This window comes from Equus asinus, chromosome 22, assembly GCF_041296235.1.
Source record: "Equus asinus isolate D_3611 breed Donkey chromosome 22, EquAss-T2T_v2, whole genome shotgun sequence".
Lineage (NCBI taxonomy): Eukaryota > Metazoa > Chordata > Mammalia > Perissodactyla > Equidae > Equus > Equus asinus.
Genome location: NC_091811.1, coordinates 15559783 through 15581867, shown reverse-complemented (window position 1 = coordinate 15581867; position 22085 = coordinate 15559783). Strand labels below are relative to the sequence as shown.

Here is a 22085-nt window from a genome sequence, read left to right as displayed (position 1 = left end):
TCATTCCCCACTCATTCATTCACTCTCCAAAATATGTACTGTGAGCACAGCCCAGGCCAGTCACCTGTTTCTCGTTCTACGTCTTCTCCAGCAGCTGGTGAGCAAACTGCGTGCAGGTTCTGTATTTCACTCCTTCTTGGGGAGCCATGTTGAGTGCAGTTGAGAAAGGGAAAGGAAAGGAGGGGAGGGAAGCAGGGGCGGTGGGGTGCGGAGGAGAGGAAGCTATTTCCTCACAACTCATTCTCTGAAAGGGGTCCAGCATGTCTCACTCTCCTGCCCCACTTTAACATTTTTCTTTTCTAACTGGTTCTTGAGCCAACTGAAATTTGCTTACAATTGTTCCCTTAGCAACCAGCAACCTTCACGCTTTACTTTTGATTTAGAACTCAGAGTAACCAAAATCTTCATTAATTGGAAACAGATTTCTAAATGGGCTTGATTCCTTTACCAAAAACAAAAACAGATTATTTTTAAAAAGCACTTAAATAGAAAGCTTAACAGTGTTTTAAATAGATTTTAATTTTGTGTTTGATTTTGGGATTTTGTTAGGTTTTGTGGGGGTTTTTGACAGAGGCTCCAGAGCAAGCATTCTGCAAGAAAAAAATGGGGCTGAATTTTCATTTTTTTCTTTCCCAGAAGGTACAAAAATTGCAACAGGCAGTGCAAGACTACATCATGTGATCACCAGTCCTGAGCTAGCACCTCCGAATCAACAGCTGCCCGCTGGTGCCCCTCAGGGCGGCCCTGTCCCCTTCTGGCTCCAGATGGCTGGTTACAATATGCACGCTCCAGAGGTTCCTGAACACAGTCCAGGGAGGGAGCAGGGAAGACATGTTGGCTTTTAAACCATGAAGTCCCTCAAAGAGCTGTGCCTAGGGTCGGAGCTCAACGAATATTTAAGTGTGCGTCAGAATGAAGAATGCGCCCTAAGGTTCTCCTCAAAACACTATTCAGTACGGTTCCGGGGAGAATTCCAAAAGTAGCATTATAATACAGCTCCAGGGCAAAATACGTCCTATTTACATATGCATTTGATCAACGTTCACTGTTGAGTTGTTTCTGCGATCTGCCGTGAGAACACATCTGTCCTAGATTCTGAGCCACTGGAGGCCAACCATCTTGGCAGTCAGGCTCGGTTGCCGGAGCCATGAGCAGAAAGGGGGCTTAGTGACACGTTTGGAGACTAGATCCAGGCCGCTGTGGTATAGCACCAGGAACTGTCAAGTCCTTTTATTTACATCATCTCACTTGATCCTCATGACAAGTCTAGGGGACTGGTGATGTTGTCTCTGACTGAGGCTCAAAGATGTCAGGGTGCCTACAGTCACCCAGGTGGGATTTGAACCCAGGGCTGGCAGACTTCAAAGCATGACCATGCAACCTAAGCCACTCTGCCTCTCCCTGCTCATCACATGTTAGAGATGACCCCAGATTGGCTGGAGGCAGATGGCACAGAGCCTCAAACTCAAACTGTCCCATTCCTATCTTCTCCCGCAGCTGGCTCAGAACTTCACGCTTTGATGTTTTGTTTCCGGAAGAGTGTGAACACACACACAAATGCACACGTTCTGTAGCACAGTCTGACTGAGGTATCATCAGCGGCACCAACAACGGTTAGATGGCAATTGTTTGAGTCAGTGGAGCGACAATTTGTTGAACTACTGGGTCTTAGCCTCTCAGGGCAGGAGGCGTCTACTCAACCATGCAGTCTGTGAACCCTCCACAGTCATCTTGCAAAGGAGGGCTTGGGCCCTATGGGGGCAGGACCCCCACGTCTGCTGAGTCCCTTGGGCGGTTTGGAGTCTGTGCCTCGTGCTCTGGGTTGGACTGTGTGCGTGTTGCCTGCGTGAGGCGTTCTTTGCTCCTCTGTCGTCTTTAGTTCTGGTTGAGGAGACATGGCTGTTTCTAACCTGGTGAAAACATGTTTGGTGTGATCTCATGGAGGACCAGACTTGTGTCACTGAGAAATGTTACCCTTGAAATGAAATAGAACAAGACAGCCCTTTTTGGATTAGATAAAACATTGGAGATTTGGGGGCCTTTTTCCTAAGAGAACAGCAAGCTCTCATGTGATAAAGAATTACGAATGCAGACGTGGCTATGAGTCTCCTGTCACACACACGCACTCGTGCACACGCAAATTCGCAGTCTCCATCTCTCCTCAAATTTTACTTAAGATGAAGGAGAATCAATATTATTTTGATGAGTTTGAGTGGTATGAAAGCAGGAGCCCTGTGGTGGACCTCTGGCACAACTGAACCTTGACAGGCTTCCAGCCGCCTGGCCTATGTTCTCTGCAAAAAACCTACCTTCTGCTGCTTCAATTCATTTTTCATTCCCACTGCATTCATTCTCTCACTCCTTTATCTTATACCAGCCACATTGCAACTTTTCCCTCTGCAGGCCTCCCACCCTTGGGACTAGAGGAAACATGTACAGAGAAGAATCCAGGAAGGGTCGCAGGTAAACTCCTCCACTGGCATAGCAGCTGTGTTCATGAGCCTGGCTGCTCATCTCGGGCCCACCGAAGTGCCTCCCTCCCCACACATGCAATAAAAGCCCAACAGAGAATCAAAAGGTGACTTACAGTGGATTTTGAAGTCCTTGTACTGTCTGTCTTCAATTGCCACCACGTACAAAGCTGCCCGGTCTGGAAACATAAGCCCTCCAGGTTTCTGTTGATGAATTGTGGGGAAATGGGTCTCGTAATCTATTCACCTGACAAAGACATCACATTTTGAACTGCACATAGAGTCACCAGACAAGCACCCCCTTGCCAGAATTTCTCATTCAGCAGGCTGTCACCTTGGCCAGGGTTAGGACTAGGATGGCAATGCTTAATTTTTATTCTAGAGCAGGGAGAATTTGAGGGACCTAGGTGGAGTCAATGGAAGAAATGAAGTGGGGCAAAGGCAAGTTCAATGATGAACAGGGAAAGATGGTATGACCTTTCAGCCCGGGGAAGCCAAGGTCAGAAGCATGCTCAGCTCTCTGGCAGCCATGCAAGTCCTAAGTATTCATTGACCAGAATAGAATTTTGTATTGACAACAGAGAATGGGTATCAATTATAGCCAAAGAGGCCAAGGGTAGACCTATAGGAGAACACGGTGGCAGTTAGACATGTTGGACCTGGGGACAATCATTCTGATCCCTGAAGTAGATGTGGTTTAAAGAGAAGGGCCTGGTCTAGCCCAAGTCCTCTCTGAAGTCCTCATATTCTTCCTAGGTGGTAGGCCAAGGGTAGAGCAGCAAGACAGCCAGCAGACCAACGAGGGGACAGCATGTAGGACACTTACCAGCCACTTGTCCCTGGCAAAGATCACCGTGTTGAGCATTGACTCATAGAACAGACAGTAGCCCATCCACTCGCTGATGATGATGTCTACCTTCTCCACAGGCAGCTCCACCTCTTCCACTTTACCTTTAAATATGGTGATGACTGGAAAAGAAGAACCCCAAGGCCACACTTTGCAAGGACCCTAGCCAGGAACCATGAGCACCCATATTAGAGCCAAATCTACAGGTTTTAGCCCTGTTCTGATTCTGCTTCTAGGATGTGACATACCTCACCCTTCACCAAGCTAGTTATACTAAGAGAATTGAAAACTACTTGTAGGTTTTCCCCCTAAAATGTATTGAGCAGTTACAATGTGCTTGGCACTGTGCTAAGCCCATGAGATGCACCATATCATGTAATCCTCCCAACAACTCCATGAAGTAAACACATTATTATCATTCTCCTCTAGAACTAAGGAAACTGAGGCTTAGAGAGGTTAAACGGTAGCTGCGGAAAGAGAGGCCAGGTCTGATACACTATGACTCTAACGCGCTTCTCACCATCCCCACCCTATTTTAGGCTGCCAGGATGATTCAAATCCAAAGAAGGGCAGGGATGCCTCCTTGATTGCTCTTGCATCTGTTCACAGCCAGGGCTCATCCCCCAGTGGCTGCTCATCCCCTAGTGGGTTCGTGAGGAAGATAACCTAGTGTTTTGACAAGAGCATGAGCTTTATAGTCAGAGAAACCTGGGTTTAACTGCTAGACCTTCTCATTATTAGCTGTATGACTTTCCAAAAGATACTTGACCTAAACAAACTTCAATTCAGAGAACAACCAGGGAAATAATATCCACTTAGCAGGTAGTTGTACTGATGAAATGAAATAAGACATGTGAAGTGCCAGGCTCAGAGCCAGGGTTCAACAGAAGGTAGACATCATCTGACACTGTCCCCCTTGTCAACCAGCTGATGGAGAGTTGGAGGGGATAGGGCCAGGATAAAGCCCTTGTTCTACGTGGCCTCTGCTCAAGAGTCACTTCCAAGGCCTTCCCACCCCTCTGTGGCAGGAGAAACTTCTTAGTGAGATTTTTGATCATTTGACATAGACACACACATCATTTTGGAGTCTCTTTTTTGCATTTGTTGCTGTAAAGATCACAGCAAAAGCTATCTTAGATGCTGCTGTGAAATTGACAGGGTGATGTATTGGTCGGCTGGTTCCATCTGAACATTTCTTCTGAAAGGTTACACATATTCATGCTCTGAAACTCTCTTTCTGCACCATCTTCTGAAAAATCACACAATGTCTGAAGTTTGCTGGGGAAATTGAACAATGGCAGGTCCTCAAGAATAATAATTTTTAAAAAACCACATCTGCCCTGAATGTGAATTTCATGAAACGTAATTTGGATTGGAGGCTCCTAGATGACAAAGGGCACACAGGTCACTGGCTTTATTTCATGTCTTCACAGTGGATGATGCAGGTGATGGAGTGCCCATTAGCAACCTCTAATGATGGTTAGCTCTTCAATGTCTGGTATTTAATCAAGGCTTAATCAGATAAGGCCTCCTCAGTAAGGAGTCAGACACCTTGTGGACGTAAATTGGCCCTGGTCACTCTAGTGAGACCAAGCTGTGTGGCCTTCCTGGTTACTGCTCATGAGCCCTGTCCCTAAGGAGTGAGAGCACGAAAGGCTACTCTTCTCCAAGAGGTTTGGCAGGGATGGGAGGAATAGGTCAAATGTCTGCTTCTCTAGGGGCTCTGGGACCCAAGGGCAGGAACTGAGGCAACACCAGGGCCCAGGAGGAGCCAAGAGAGTTCACAAGAGGACGGAGTAAGGAATTTTTGAAGATGCAAATAGAGTGCCTAATTTATTTCTTATTCCACAAAAGAACTGACAAATATATGCCTCATCTACCTGCCTACTCATTTGCATGCAAAGCCTGGTTTGTCTTACTTTTATAAACATTTTTAAAGTGTTTTAATGGGCCCCCCATTCTTTCCTCCTTACACATTTCTCGAAGGCTCTTTCCTAATGTCTGCGTGTGTCTATGGGCTATGGAACAGTTCTTCCTCTTGCATTAGATCACGATCTCTGTGAGGCCCAGGAAGTCGTCTTCTCCTGCCTCTGGTGCCCCCTGACCTCCACCCTGGGTGCAGAAGTGGACAAGAACTTATAGCTAGTCTGACAGACAGGTAAGGATGGAATATTCCTTGGGTGCCCCACAGAGGGAGTGAATGCTGTCCCTGTTCTCTGCACGAGCCCTCTTACCCATTAGTTGCAATATCCTGATGAATATGGGTACAACAGATGATAGGTAGGTAGGTAGATAGATAGATAGATACACAGATAGAGTGGGTCACAGGACAGCAAAAATCACAGTGTTTTTGCTTACAAAAAGGCAGAATGAATCAATTAACCCTATAAAACACTTAAGAGCCTGGACCTCTGTTCACTCACGTCACCCTTCTGCATCCAAACATTTCTCGGAGCAGATGTGGCCCCCACCTGGCTTGGTGAGTAGATGGCCCTTTGTGAAAGGGAACAGGCACCTCTCCCTTCGGTCCAGCTGTGGACTGAATTTCAGACCCATCCATCCCCTTGCCCAGGTGCTTCTGTGTAGTACCTGATCTCCACAACCCTATGCGGGAGTCCTGGAGGTGGACCACTTTTAGTTCCAGCTGATAATTATCCTTGATCAAATAATTACTCCCCTTTAGGACCTCAATTTCCTCATTGGGGGAGAGAAAAAGAAGGGAGATTGAATCTGAAAATCCCTAAGATCCTTTGCAGCGCCAAAATGCTTCGATTCTTCAAATATGTGTTGAGCATGTTTATGGCATTCTATGAAGTTTACTGGTGGACATGGTGCCTATCAATAAAGAAGCAGTGCCTGAGATGTCCAATTTGACTCTAATTTGCACCAATTCCTTGAGCCTGACTTTTTTAAAGGAGGCCACGTTGTTTCTCTGGACCCAAACCCAACTGCCCAGCTGAATCATCAGGCATGCTCTTCCCGTTTCCTATCCTCACCACCAACAACCATTTAAACTCCCAGATTCAAATTCCAAGTCTGCAAAATGCTCCCTCTTGTGGTGGGGTTTATGGAAATTAACTGGCAGCCATTGGCCAATGTACGGCATTGGGTTGGCTCAGAGAACTGTGTGAGCGTAAGCAGGGACAGGCATTCCTTCTCCGTGTCAAAGCCCTTTCAAGAGGCTCCTAGCCACTGACATGAAGGTTCTGAGCAGCTATGGACTACAGAACCGCACTCCAATCTGGACCTCACATCACTAAAACTGAGTCAACTCAAGGTTGCATTGAGGTCACTCTCTGGAGCTGTATTTTGTTCCATAGGGATGATGGAAAATTTGCTCAACCAATTGACAGGACCCTGGCTCATAAATTTCAGAATGATTAATTGTAACTGCGTACACGACAGGGAGCAATAAACCCTAAGTTGGAAGATATTCTCCCTGTAACTTCTAGTTTGCAAATTAGACATCCAGATTTTTTTTTTTTTGGTTGTTTTTAGTGGGATTTTTTTCCTTTTCATCTTGAGTGGTAATTACAGACATCTAGTCATTCTGATTCATGGTCATTTGTTTGACTTTTTTAAATTTAACAAATCAGGCCAGCCTGATCTCATTTGGGCCTCCAGCAGGTCCATCGGAATCAGGTGACCCCACACGGTCTCAGTTAGTGGTCTTCCCATTTTAGACTCCTCCCTGTTCCCCAGAGCAGATCCCATCCCACAGAAGGGATGGCATAGGGGTCCCCAGCGTGAGGACAGGGAGCACATCGTCTCACAGTAGAGTGCCCCCATGCCACCCCCACCGCAGAGCCACTCACCGCCCCTCCCCTCTCTTGCCACAGGGCTCACACACCTATTCTGGTGACGCCCACCTGGCTGCCACACACCTTCTGAGGGCCTGACTTGCCTCCAGCCTATGACCTCCTCCCTTCAGTTGTCTATTTCAGCTTCCTGTTCCAGGATCGAGCAGAGCACTTGACTCTTCACAAACATTCAAAAATCATTACTGAATGAATGGATGCATGAATAAGCAATTTTGAAAACAGGGTATTGAGTTCAAAGACAAAAGATCTTTAAACTAGTCCTAATTATGATAGTAAAAAATTACTAGTGTTTGAACAGCAGCTTGCAGAATGATTTTGCATGGATTATCTCAATAATCCTCAAAGGAATCGATGTGGTTGGTTTTATTACTCCATTTGCCTAATGAGAGCACTGGAGTTCAGAGAATCCAAAAGGTGGGGCCCAAACCTATGCCTGTTGTGTAACCTGGTCCAAGTCACCAGCCTCCCTGAGATTCCTTTCCTTCATCTGCAAATGGATATCATATCTGACTTACCTACCTGGTGGGATTGTTGTAAACACCAAGCACTGCTTGGGATGATAGGAGAAAAGAAATCAGGGAAGGCCGAAGAATAAGCTACCCTTCCCCGTGAAGCCTGGTCGGGCTGGTTAGCGGGGCGAGGAGAGGTGGGACGATCGTGAGCAGCCAGGGTGTGAGGGAGAGAACCCAGCACTCTCCCTGATGTCAGCCCCACCTCGAGGGCTTCCAACCCTCAGCTTCTCCAGGGTCCAGATGCATGGATAAACCTCTCCTACAAGGTCAGACCTAGGTACATCCTTGAGCCAGTGGTGATGAGAGAAAGAGAACACCAATATCTTTACCCTCGATATCTGGAGGGACCCAGAATATAACCTGAAGCAAACAGACCCCATAACTGGAGCGGCATAAATGAGCCCTGGGTGCTGTGTAGCCTCAATATAGTAGAAACTTCAACAGGGTACCCTCTATCTTCCCAGATCCCCTATTCACCCAAGAACTCAGGGCTTGAGCTTCTTCCTGGTCCCCCAGCACGTAATCTGCCTGGCTTTGTGTCCTAGCCTTTATGTCCCTTGAGAGCTGAGAACCTAGTCTGCTTAGCTGGAGCTCTGAAGTCTGAAGCTCGGGGCCCTTCCCTGGCCAGAGCCCCTGCTTGGCATGTCTCCTCCCCTAGGCACTGGCTGGATTAATACTTGGGTGGACACAACCGTACCAGGACTTGTCCCCCTCTCCAAGGTCTGGCCCACTACTTAGCAGCCCTAGCACGGTGCAGCCTGGGCAGATTCCCAACACGCTGGCCCCAGGCAGATGATGGTGTGGGCTTGGCCCAGGGAGGCAGTGGAGCTGGACAGAGTGGTTGAAATCAGCGGGAATGGAGAAGGCAACAGTCCTCCTCTAGGCTCAGGGAGTCAGCAAATCATTCCAGGCTCGACTCTCACTACTGACTGAAGCTTACACGGGACAGGCAGAAATCCTTGCCCCAGGGAACTGACACAGCAGTCCATCCACGCTCACCACTGTTCCCTCCACTCTTAGCGTGCCGGCCTTCTGTCATCTTTCAGGTCTCTGCCTCAATGCCCTTTCCTCCGAAAAGGTTCCTCTCTCCCAGTGCTGTGCTGTTCAATGTTTAACAACCGGCTCCAGGAGAGAAAAAAAGCCCAGATTCATAGCATTTGCTGATGTCTGTTGTGCTCACACTGTGATGTCACGCACAGCAGGGTTGGGAGGGAAGGCAGCGTGAGCTGGCTCCAGCATGCCACCGCCACCACCCCATTGAAAGCGGATTCCCCGGTTTTCTCAACTACTCCTTCACGTCTCTTTCTAAGAGCTTTCACAATTTGTAATTCTATTGTGATGTTTTGTTCACTTGCCTTTCTGTCTGCCCTCTCCATGAGACTGTAAGCTTCATGAGAGCAAAGATCCCATCTGTCCTGTTGGCCGTTGACACCCAGAACCTGGCACAGGGCCTGGCGTGCGGCACAATAATGCCTGAAGGACCAAGCGGGTGAACCAGTCCTCAGGTTATTAATGGGCCGCTTCACGAGCAGTAGGAAAGGGAGCAGCAATTACCAGGAGTCACAGTACAGGTTCATTAAAAACAACTGTATCTGATTAATCTCATTCCTTCTTTTGACAGGGTCATTAGTCAAGTTAATAAATGAAATAATAATAACAATAGCTAACATTTATTGTCTGCTTACTGCCCACAGGACTGTTGTGTTTGACACAGTGGTGTGCTGGTAGATACTTAACAACTGGCTCTCCAGAGGGAAGAAGTCCTGACGTGTAGCATTTGCTGATTTCTGCGGTGTAAATATTCACACTGTGGCCAATTTCAAGCCATCATGACTTCATCCATTCCACAAATTTACTGAAAATTTAACAATCGGTTTCAGGAGCCTGTAGGCGCCGGCCCCAGCACGCCACGGTGTTACATACAGTAACTATGTACTCCTCACAATGACCCTAAGAGGTAGGTACCACTATTGTTCCCATTTCATAGACCAGGAAACTAAGGTGCAGAAATTATCGTATACAACATCCCAAGCTAATCCGGCGAAACTCAGTGTGGACCAGGAAGTCTGAGTCCAGAGCCGACGCTCTGAAGCACCGTGCTTGCAGTGTACCACATGGGGATTTCGACAAGTCCTCGCCCCGTGGCATCCTCATGGAGACGACAACAAAGGATTGTGTGGACTCACAGCTAACTGCTTGGCTGTATGAAAGGTGCTGATCAAGAGCTGGATGCAGACCAGCCTACGGGAGCATCCACACTCCCCCCAGGGCACCCACCAAATCTGTGGGTAACACCAAGCAGAGAATGAAGACCCCAGGAGCCTGATGCTCTAGGGAGTCTTAGAAATTTGTAAGGAAGGACCAAATCTAACCATGAAGTTTTATACGAATAAAAAGTATGACTCTCAGTTTGGATTCAAAATACCCGCTGACAAGATATTAGTTAGGAGTTTCAGCCCGGCAGTGACATAGGCAGACAAGAGACCGGATATGGATAGACAACAGACTGCAGCTGAGTCCAGCTCAGCACCGGTGAGACACGGCGTTTTCCGCAGTTGCTAATGGAAACTGGAGCCACAGTGCGAGAACAGCATCTGGGCCCTCCAGTTGCCTGGCTATGCTTATTTCTGAGCATGACTCCCCGAGGTGAGACAGACCCAGAAGCATGGCCAGAGGAGAAGGTGATTCAAACCAAAGCAAAGGGGGAAGGAACTGGGGGTGTAGCCTGGGGATGAGGGCCAAGGGCTGCCACGTGAAGATGAAGTCTCCCCTCCCCGAATGGGCCCAAGGAAAAGAAGGAGAGCATTGACAAGGCTGCAGGAGGCGGACTCCACCTCCGTGGAAGGAAGTGCTTTCTAACAATCACAGCTCCCAGATGGCTGGTGGTGGGTCCCCATCAGGGGAGTCATCCCAGGACTGGATGACCGCAGAGCTCAGAGGAAGGCTGCGGAAGCAGAGAATTCAAGCATCATCTGCAAAAGGCTTGGAGCGTGTGACCACCAATGAGCCACGTGTAGAACATTAGGCTTGAAAGGCCCTGTGGTTCATGCTCGTTGAGCACCTGCTGCATGTGAGGCCCCGTGGCAGGCACTTGATGAACATTATCTCTAATCCCACAATAACCCTGCAAGCCGCACACCCACACAGCTCCTCTCCAGGCAGCGCGCAGTGGCTCAGCAGGGGAAGTGATCTCACGGAGCCCTCCCTCCCGCCACGTTGCAGGGGCCCTCTGTCCATCTGTCGGGTCATGCTACGCATAGGCTTCTGCCATCCATGACATTTACGCTTTAGGATGTGCACAGATAGGAAAAGAGAAAGGAGGGATATACTCTTTTCCTTTAGTTTCCTGAGAAGTAAATAGGTTATGAGTTTTTGTTTCTAGAACTGTAAAAAATTATATCGATCCCTGAGCTCCTACGTCAACTTTTCACAGACGAATCTACCTTCTCAGGCAGCCCACTGCTTCCTCGGCGGGGAAAGAGAGGAAGTACTAGTTGTCAGTGCTTAAGTCAAAGAGGAGCCTCTCAGCACGTGTGTGGGCCACGCGTGTGGAAGGAGCCATGTGAAGGCTGCACGTCCGCTGCAGGTGGCTTCATGGAGGTGTGCGTCTACACGTGGATAACCATCCAGAGCAGCCACGCGGAGGTGGAGAGGAGAGACATTGATTGATTCTGGGTAGCAGGTATTTTGTGTCCTGTGTTGTTATTTATGTCGCTACACCTACACTCCTGAGACCCACACAATTGGCTCTGCAGCATTTCAAAAGCATTTCCATGGAAGCATTTGTGCAGTCAAGCTGTCCTCTTTCTAGTACACATGCCAAGGCTGAGTGAGCTGGCGCAATAGACAGGGCCCTGGGCGGCCTCACTGGCTCCACCCACCTGCTGCTCCCCACCCCGGGAAGCAGAAATGAAGACAACTGTGCCTTCTAAAGGCCCCCGGGCCTGGAGTTCCCTCCTCCGCAGCACACTGTGTGTGAGGGGTAGGAACAGCTATGAGGCATGGGGGTGGCTATTCACCTGGGGACAGTAGTTTGTCCCTCTTGAGCCTTTGCCTCAGTAGCACAGAATCAAGTGTGAGCCATCAAAATACACAGCAAGGAAGGATTCCATCCTAAAGCCAAGCAAACTCGATGCCATGCTGCCGGGGAAGGGCCAACGGTCCAGGGCGGGTGTTGAGCCTGAGTGGAGTGAGGGTGGCCCAGCACCGCACAGCAAGCCCGGGCGGGTGAGCCAGCATCCCTGCGGAGGGTAGCTGTTGGAGAGCGAAGTCCTGGGGGGTGAGGAAGGCCTCTGGCCTCTGCCCAGGAGGCCGTCTAGCTCAGCCAGCTGGAGCCTGAGCAGGGAGGGAGGGAGCCATGCGGAAGGCTGCCCTGCACAGGGTGTCAGAGCCCAGCATGGGCGCACCGATGCATCTGAGTGGGGCAGGAGGGGTTGACAATGGGAGAGTGTTTACATAGGAGGGATTGATCCAATAAGCAAACATACTCAGAATAATGGGAGCCAGGTTTTTCGCTGTCAGAGAAAGGAGTCACGAACACGGGAAAGGAGTTAAAACTTGAGTAGACCCCCTGGAGCGGGGTTAGAGGTGGAGGTGTCAGTGCGAACTCACACTTGACAGTACAGATAGATGCAGAAATACACGTTATGTAAATGTGTATGCACACACACACACGTTCTCTAGTTCTTTCCACTGAAACAGCGCCAACACCCTAAAATCAATGAGCATACTTAGCCCCAGATCCCAGTTCCTACACACCATTGTCCACTAAATGGATTCAAGATTCCCTGGAGAAATGGCTGATTCTAGAACTGAGACATGGAAAGTACAAGATAAACCTGGAACATGTATGCCAAAATAAGAAAGCTCACAAAAAGTGAAGGAGGCATCAAAGGGACACAGAAGCCAGCGTGAAGGGGCTCCCAGTGACCAACTTAGGGACAATTTGCATATCAAAGTCATATCAAAGTCAGTACTGATAATAATAGATACAACCTATTGAATAAAATAGGAAATTAATGAGGAGGAATGAAATATTTAAGTGGTTTCAAACTACCTCTCCCAGAAAACCTCACTAATTACCAGGGGGAAGAGCAATTTACTAGGAGAAGCCTGGCAGACATCACCTTAATCAGTGATCACCATAAACTTCGTCAGTAACAGGACAAATCAGAACCGCGTGCCAGCCGAGATCGTGCAGTGAGAGGAACACAGCCTAACGCCTGTGCCGTTCCTGCCGGGAGGCGCACCCCGAATCCAAGTGTGGGGAGGCATCGCACATCCCCACACTGAGGGACATCCTCCAGAACGCGGCCTGTCGTCTCCAAGTGTCAAGGCCAGGAAAGTCTGACTGTTCCAGCTTGAGGGAAACCAGGGACGTGACAACTAAATGCAATGTGTGGTTCAGAACTGAATCCTTTTGCTATGAAGGATGCTATTGCGACAACTGGCAAAATGTGACCAGGATCTGAGCGCTAGATGATGGTAACATATTAACGTTAATCTCCCGATTTTGATGGTTGCATTGTGGTCATGTAGGAAAACGTCCTTGTTTGCAGGAAATGCATTCAGGGATGATGGGGCATCATGTCAACAACTTACTCTCAAATGGCTCAGAAGAAAAGAAACAGCTATATTGTACCTTTTCTGTAAATTGGAATGTTTCAAAGGTTCAAAGAAAGAAGACAAAAGGAAGGGAAGGGAAGAGGAATAAAGACAATTACAGGAGGCTGAAGCAGGGCAGGGGAGGGAGGGGCCTTGAGGTGGGAACCACAAAGGGATGAGGAGGGGGCCGGGCGATTCTTTTTCCAGGCACACGTCATTAGCCCACCTCCCCTTCAGGGCCCACCCCACACTCTGCTACCAATGGCCACAGGGCAGGAGCCCTCTGCCAGCCAGACAAGGGAGGTGAGCCAGGGATGCTGTGGTTCTAGACCCCAGGAGCCAGCAGCAGGAGAGACAGAGGAAGAGGAGGTGGCTGGGCAGACCCTCTGAGGTCCGGCATTAGAACGCAAGTGAAACTTAGCGGCAGCGCCATGGGCTCCATGTTCTCTGAAGGCCCGTGGGGCCCAGGGATGAGACTCAATCACCTGAGGGGAAATCTGATTCCACCCCTCTTTGCACCCACCCTCCCCTCCTAAGAGGCCCTGGTGTTCATTTTCAGGGTCAGCAGGCGCTCACGGTGCTTCCACACCAACGTGAACACACTTTACGGAAGAGAACAGGAGTGAGAGCCAAGCCCAAAGGTTCTGCCCCACCTCTCCTGACCTCACTTACCACACCTGTTCAATGGGGAACCACTTGCCCTGTTTCACAGAGTTAGGGAAGGGAGATCTGCCAAAAACACGTGGACACCAGACTGCACCGCCTTGTAGAGAAAGGATTGGCGGGTTTTCTTTTTCTGTCTTTGGTAGGCAAGTTGGGACTTCACTTCTCCATCCCTTCTGCCCAGGTGAAGCACTTTCCCGAGGAGTGTACAGAAGAGATGTGGCTCCCCTGAGTGAGCCAAGAGAGGCTGGACACCAAGCCAGAGGTCGGGGGCATCTGAGCAACATCTCCCCACTCAGGCTGGACAGAGCCTCTGGGCCACTGCTCATGGCCGCATTGATGCTGCCTGCTGGTTCCCTCCAGCCTTTCTCACTGTCACTCACCCACCACCACCCCCTTCACTCCCTCGCTTCCTCTCTTACCCAGCGTAGACTCCAAGGTCCTTTACTGCAAGCAACTTCTGGCTCCTCCCTCCCTCTTTTGTGTCCTCCCAGCAAAGCCTGGTCCCAAGCAGCTCTGCTCTCCACTTGCACCCAAGCTGCTGAGCATGGTCATAGAAAAATCATACAACAGAGGGAACTGAGCCCACTGCAGATCCATGTCCCCTCATGTCTAACAGGCGTGGACTGCTCCCCAGCAATCCCCACTAGCCCAGCCTGTTTGTGTTCCTCCCTCCCTCCCTTCCTCAGAGAGACCGTTCTATTCCTTCTCATCTCTCTCCAAAATACTTACACCCTTCTCCCCATCTTCTCTGCCAATGTCTCATTCTTCAATGAGAAAATGGAAGCAACAAATCAGGGGCTTCCCACCACCAGCACACCTCCATCTGGACCCCCACCCCCGACTTTCTCTCTGCTACTGTGGTTAAATTGTCCATACTTCCAGAAAAAGACCAACCCCTCCACCTGTGCCCACCCCTCTTACCTTCTCAAAGTCCTTGCTCCTGAATTTACTTTTTCCTGAATCTGCAGTTTTCCAATCTCTACTGGACCATTGCCTCACACACATGTGTTTTCATATCTCCTATCGCTAAAAAAAGCCAGCCCTGGTGGTCTAGTGGTTAAGATTTTGTGCTCTCACAGCAGCCGCCCAGGTTCGTTTCCCAGGCAGGGAACCACACCACCCACCTCTCGGTTGTCACACTGTGGTGGCTATGTGCTGCTGTGATGCTGAAAGCTATGCCACCGGGATTTCAAATACCAGCAGGGTCACCCATGGTGGACAGGTCTCAGCAGAGCTTCCAGACTACACAGACTAGGAAGGAGGACCTGGCCACCCATTTCTGAGAAAATCGGCCATGAAAACCACGTGAATAGCAGCGGAGCATTGTCTGATAGAGCGCTGGAAGGTGAGAGGATGGCGCAAGAAGACCGGGCAGGTTCTGCTGTTGTACTCAGGGTCCCTAGGAGTCAGATCGACTTGACGGCACTAACAACAAAATCCTTAAGAAACACCAGCTCCCTTCCTTGACCCCACATGCCCCTGCAGGGCCTGGTCCGTTTTTCTGCTTACCACAAGAAGAGTTACTTATAGTCCTCACTCCACGATCTCTCCTTAACCCGCTCTGACTGGGCTTCTGTCCCCAATCCTATACTTGAGTCTGCTCTTGTTAAGAACACCAGTAACCTCCATGTGGCCGAATTCAGTAGTCCCTGCTCTGTGCTTATGCCTTGATCTCCCAGCATCCCCTGAGCTGACCACTTCCTCCCTCCCTCGGCTTCCTGCTCCTCCTCTCTCCTGAATGTCCTCCAGCTCACTGAGTATATCCTCTCGGCCTGTTTGCTAGCACCTTCTCCTCTACTTGACCTCCAAAAGGTAAATGCTTGACCTCACATCTCCCTGGAGCACTGAACTATCCTCTTAAGATGTCTCTGCCTACGTGCTCCTGCCTGTAACCCGTTCCAACCCATTCTTCATAGAGAATGCTCCTCTTGTGCTTAAAATTCTCCAAAAGGCTTCCATCATCCTTAGAAAAAAGTCCAACCTTGTTTTCCTAGTTTAGAAACTCCCCCTGGTCTGGCCCCACTCAGCACAGGGCCTGGGGACCAAACCTCATCCCACCAACTGGTGACAGATACAGGAGGTCTCCTAATCAGGACACCCGCGAGCGTGAGTTCGTTCAGGATGGGCTGCAGAGAGGGTGCTGGGGGGCTGCAGTGCGTGGGAAAGGAGGGAGGGGAGGAGCAAAGCGAACACACGGCTCTGCATGATCAGACTCCAGCTTGAAGAAGGTCCCACCCCACAGAGCAACCCAATCGCCAAGACAGCCCCGTAAGCAACAGGGCCTCTGGGCAGTAGAGGCCCGCATTTCTCCAAAGGCAGAGGTCTGCTCGGATGCCGCTGGGTGGGTGGCAGGAGAGGTAGGGCTGGAGGTTGTGGAGAGAGAAGAGGAGGAGGAGGAGGAGCTGCCATCGTGCAAACTCAAAAGATGGCCTGCAGCTGGGACCAAGCAGTGGGCATGGAATTAAGGATTTACTCACAAGCTGGGCTCACTGGAGGCTGAGCTGGGACAAATGTGCCCTTGGCTGACATGGCAGGGATTGGGAACCTCAGAACCCCATGGCCACAGTCCTGCTAACCAGGCCTCAGCTGGGCTCCACCTCCCCAAGGCCAAGTGTTCCTCTCTCTTCCCTCTCCTGTCAGTCCGTGCCACCCAAACAAGGGAGTGCCAGCCCCTCACCCCCCACGGGGAAGCCACGGAGGCACGCCTCACTGTTGTCCAGGTGGTTGGCCTTAACGATCTTCTCTGAGTAGTCAGAAATACTGGAGCATTCAATCTGGAAAGGGCACAGAACAAAGGAGCAAGGCGTCAAAAAGTTGCAGCAGGTCCAACAGCAATTTCACGGACGGAGGAGCCTAGAGGGGTGCAGCGACTTGCCCACAGCCGTGCAGCTGCTTTGCGGCAGATTAGAAACTAAAACACAGCCCTCCCGGCTTGCAGGCAGTGGCTCTCCCACTAAACGGTCTGCCTTGGCGGGAGACTGACCCCCGGCGCTGCTCCGAGGCAGAGGCCCAGGCTCTGAGCGGAGAACGGGCCGAGGCCACACAGCCGCTGGCCTCCCAGGAGAGGATGGGGGAAGGCAGAGCCGCGGCCAGAGCTCCGCAGCCCACCCTCCCTGGTTAAACGGGGCACATTGCAGGACAGGGGCCATCTGGAAAATGCCTCAGGCCAGGCTTAAGATCCTTCCCCCAACACACACGCATGAACTCTCACCCCTTCTGCAGTCTCCACCCTTGAGAGAACTGATTCTTTTAAATCTGGAAGTCTCTCCAGCCTCCCGAAAATCTCCTCAGCAGAGGGCCAAGTCGTTTGAGAAGTCGGTTGACCTCAGCTGAGGGCTGGACCATGTGGGAATAGCAGGAGACAAGCCCCAGCCCGGGAGTGGAGGCCGGGGGAGGCCGGGGGAGGGCCCAGGGCCCTGGGAAGAGAGGGGCAGCTGCCAGGAGCTGTTCTCACTCCTTAGCTGGCCCCCTACCGAGGCCGGCCCGCACTAAGGCTGCCCTCACCTCCACCCTTCGGCCCACCTCAGACTGCCCCAGCGCCTTGGGGGGAGTATTTGCATAGGGGCACTGAGGGGGTTGCTGACCACCTCCATCAAAGCCTCTGGATGGGTGAGGGCACCTGTGGGGTCCCTCCACAAGAGAAGGCAGACCCTGGCTGGGGCTCAGATCCCAGCAGCACCAGCCCTTTCCTGGGCTGTGGAAAGGTCCTGTGGCCTCCATCCCATGGTCTGCGGGTCCCTCTTTCTCTCCAATTCTTCCCCCTCCCTGCCGTCTGCAAGGGGCTGCTGAGTTTAGCCATGATGGACATGGGATCTGGAGCCAGGCAGCTGGCCTCTGCCCCTTTCTAGGCATGCCTCAGTTTCCTCCTAAGTAAAGCCACAGTCCCGGTTTCACGGGGTTGTTGTGGGGATTAAATGAGCAGCGCACATCCCCTGAAAGCAGGCAGGCCACAGCGTGAGGCTGCCTTAGCATTTCTTTCCTCTTTTTCTTCCTGCCATGTTCTGCTTTTCCTTTTCTCCCTCTTCTCTCTTTCTCGCTTCACTTTCTCCACTTGTTTCTTTTGTACTTTCTGCTTTGTTTTCTTTCTTCTTTTGTTGATCTCTCTCCCATCACTCTAGCTTTGCTCTGAGTCTTTCTTTCTCTCCATGTCTGTCTGTCTCTCTGTTTCCCTGTCTCCATTTCTGTCCAAGTCAATTCCCTCATTCTCCCTCCCTCTCTCCCTCCCTCTTTCTTCTCTCTCTCTCCTGCCCTCCCATCGACCTCTCTTGAGAGGAGCAGTGGGTGGCGGGGAGCCTGGAACAGGAGAAAATGTGACGTGAGCCATCCCACCAGGAAAGAAGCCCAGCTAAGCGTGGCAGAGCTGTTCATAAAAGAGCTGTTACAGCAAGAGAGCGGGAGCAGACAGATGGGGTCGCGTCCCCACAGCTGGAAGGTGCGGAGTGGGAGCCTCCTGACAGCTCCCTGGCTGGAGCCCCCGGCGACTTGGAAGCCAGTGATGGGCAGCCCTGCCTTTCCTTCTCAGCTACTCACGTCCCCCCAGCCAAGACGGAACAGGGACAGGGCCTCAGAGACAGTACTGGGAGAGAAGGCTCGGGCTCACCAGGTGGTCCCAAGTCTAGCCCTGAGGCTCTGTGGCCTCATTGGAAGTGGAGTCTGTCTCTTGACGGAGGCCTCCATCCTGGTGAGGAGAGCCTTGTGAAGGAAAGCCGGACGGTGGGGAGGGGCAGTGCGGTGATGAGGACAGGACCTGACCTTGGGCATCGGGATTGGCCCCGTACCCTCAGCATGTGCCTGAGTTCATGGCCTCTCTGGTCACAGCTATGCCAGAGGGGCCCTGAGGACAGCCCAGGTTTCCAGAAGACCCTGTACAGTCAAGGCCCAAGTGCTTTCCCTGCCAGATGTGGAGGGCAAACGCTGCCCCTGCTGGAGCCTCTGAGGCTGGAGCCAAGAGGATTTGGAGGGCTCCAGTCACCCCGGGGCCTGGGGCTCTCAGGACAGGCTACAGGATGCCCCAACTGAGTCATGGAGAGTGAAACCCCACTGGAGGGTACTCGGCTTCCCATGGGCCTCTGCACATGGGCTGCCCTGTGCACATGCTCCAAGCTTGATTCCAGGATGCCTTTCATTTTGATCAAGGTTAATTCCTATTTTCCAGCCCTGGACCCACTGCATTTCTCAAATGTCAGCCAGCAGCTCACAACTCTTCTTTCTCACAGGTTCTTCCCAGCTCCTGACACTCCCAGCCCCTGGTCATCAGGCTGAGAGGTTTCCCAGAGGGTCAGCCTTCTCCTCTAGCGGGAGAGGCTGCAGCAGCCAGGGCAGGAGAATTTCAGTCTACCCAACCTGCCCTTTAAAGAACCAATGAAGGAGGTTTTCCTGTTATTATCTCCTAGGGCCCCGTCCCAAATATGCTAATAAACCCTGAGCCTTTGTCATATGCCAAGCACTGTTCTAAGCACTTTCCCTATGTATTAAACTCAGTTACTCCTCACAATCACCCCATGGGCAAGGCACTGTCACTATGCCCATTTTATAGATGGGTGAAGTGCGGCACAGAGAAGTGAGCTGTCCACGGTCACACCGCTCGTGAGTGGAAGAGCAGAGATTCAAACCAGAGCTCACACATGGAACCACACCACACTGCCTCTCACACTGACAGTGGGACCAAGCCCTGTGAGGTAATGACGACACCAGAATGGATTCTGAAAAGTCAAAAATCCTCCACAAATGTCAGCGGCCACCAGGGCAAGGAGCCAGGAACAATGCCCAGGTGACAGGGAGCTGGGGGGGCTTGCCCCACCCCAAGAATCACACTCGATTTTCTTCTCAAGAGTGTGAGCCCAGCAAAGAGATGGACCAGGGTCTGTGCTTGTAGGAAGGGCAGAGGGCAGGGGCTGCCTCTACAGAGGCCAACGTGAGGGAGGGAGTGCCGTGCTCACCCCGAACACCTTCTTGGCCCCCGCTTTGGCAGCAAACATGGAGAGGATCCCGGTACCACTCCCAACGTCCAGCACCACTTTGTCCTTGAACACGTGCTTGTTGTGGTACATGGAGTTCCGGTAAGTGAGCGTCCGCACCTCGTCCTTCAGCATCTCCTGAGTGGAAGGAAAGGAGAGGGAGTGTCAATGCACTCGAGGCACCTGGGAGTGCCCCAGGGTCATGCACCCACCAAATTCTTCAAAGCTCCCGATGACGTCACTAGGAAGAACCACAGAAGAGTATTGTGGGGCAGCTGGACCAGCGGCTACCTGCACAGTTACAAACTCCAGACTTAAAACTGCCCAAGAAAGATTGCGCTCTCCTATCACAGGAGAAACTTACGTCCAGACCTGGGAAAGGTGCGATTTACCAAAGGACGAAAGGAAAGATCTGCACGACGCAGTGTGAGAGCTGCAAGTTAGACCTGAAGCAGACCTTCTGCCACGGTGAAGGAACTGTCATCGAACAGGTTACTAAAGGAGATTTGGGGTTTTTTGACATGTGTACTTGTTTTTAATAATAGAAAACATGTTCCTTTATCCATTGTTATTTAAGTGCTTTTAAGAGAGAAGGTAGATTACCTGTTCACACCGTCTCCAGCCTGAGGAGCGCACGATTAATCTCTGTACTGTGCTGAGGCAGGATCTCCGTCCACTCAAGGTTCGGCAAACACTCTAATTTATCACCAACAGCGTTGGGATTTTTTTTTTCTGAGGAAGATTCGCCCTGAGCTATCATCTGTGCCAATTTTCTTCCACCTTGAGGATGCCTGCCTCAGCATGGCTGACAAGTGGTATATGTCCACATCCAGGATCCGAACCCACGAACCTAGGCCACCGAAGCAGACCACCTGAACTTAACCACTAGGCCACGGGCCTGGCTAGTATTGGGTTTTTTTTAGTATAACTTTTTCGTACAAGTTGCATACAACAAAGCACAGATTTTAAAATGTATGGTTAGGTGTAAGAGCTTTGACAAATGTACACCTGTGTAGCCACCCCCAGAATCGAGATACAGAACACTTCCATTACCCCAGACAGGCTTTCACCCATGTACCTTAATCCTCACCCCAACTCCAGACAACCAAGGATCTAATTTCTATCACCAAAGCCTCCTTCTGCCGGTTCTAGAACTGATATGAATTGAATCACACAGCATGTACACTTTTGTGTCTGGCTTCTTTTGCTCAACGTGAGGTTTTCGAGATTCATTCGTTTTATTGACTGTATCCAGCGTGTGTTCCTTTTCCTGTTGCTGCCATTGTTATTGTTGTAGTTGACCAGTATTCCATAGTATGGAAGTACCACGATGTATTGATCCATTCTCTTGTTGATGGATATTTGGGTTGTCATGAATAAAGCTGCTACAAACATTCTCGTACAGGTAATTTTGAGGATATGTTTTCATTTCCCTTGGGTAAATACCTAGAAGTGGGTTTGCTGGGTCTTAGGGTAGGTGTTTAATTTCACTAGAAATTACCAAATGATTTTTCAAAATAGTTGTGCCATTTGATTATCCCCCCAGCAATGCATGGGAGAGTTCAAGTTGCCTCACATGCCAGCCATTTAGTCTTATCAGTCTTTTTAATTTTAGTCTTCCAGTGGCTCTGAACTCGTATCTCATTGCAGTTTTAATTGCATATCTCTGACGCTGTTGGTGAAGATACTTCTTTTATGTGTTTATTGGATAGTCATATATATCTTCTTTCGTGACGTGTCTGTCCAAGTCTTTCGTCCATATTTTCCTTGGGCTAGCTGCCCTTTCCTTACTGAATTGTAGGAGTAGATGTATTCTGGAAACAAATCCTTTGTCAGCTACACATATTGTGAATATCTTCTCCAAATCTGTGATTTGCCTTTTCATTTTCTTAATATTGTCTTTGGAAAAGCAGTTTGTAATTTTGATAAAGACCAATTTTTCAGTTTGTTCTTTTCTGATTAGAATTTTTTGTGTCCTGCTTAATCTTTGTCTACCCCAAGGCCACAAAGATATTCTCCTGTGTTTCCTTGAAGAAGTTTTATAGCTATGGCTTTTACTTTTAGGTTTATGATCCACGTCAAATTAATTTTTGTATATGGTGTAAACTAGGGATGTGAGTTCATTTTTTTCATGCAAATAGATGGTTCAGTGACATGGTTCATTTCCCCCCACTGAATTACATGGAGGAAATCCTCTGGAACAATCT

General features: G+C 50.2%; 1 protein-coding gene across 4 annotated transcripts in view; it reads right to left on the bottom strand.

The window, feature by feature from the left end:
- PRMT8 (protein arginine methyltransferase 8) overlaps positions 1–22085 on the bottom strand; it is an 89150-nt gene that overhangs the window by 21860 nt on the left and 45205 nt on the right. For 2 of the 4 annotated variants that reach the window (XM_044756057.2, XM_070494480.1), the window contains exons 3-6: positions 19861–20016; positions 16599–16695; positions 3298–3440; positions 2588–2675 (exon numbers count right to left, since the gene is read on the bottom strand). In XM_044756057.2, the coding sequence (XP_044611992.1) occupies positions 2588–2675; positions 3298–3440; positions 16599–16695; positions 19861–20016 (484 nt within the window). The remainder of the gene's footprint in view (positions 1–2587; positions 2676–3297; positions 3441–16598; positions 16696–19860; positions 20017–22085) is intronic. The other 2 variants (XM_014841765.3, XM_070494481.1) reach the window with 1 other exon arrangement.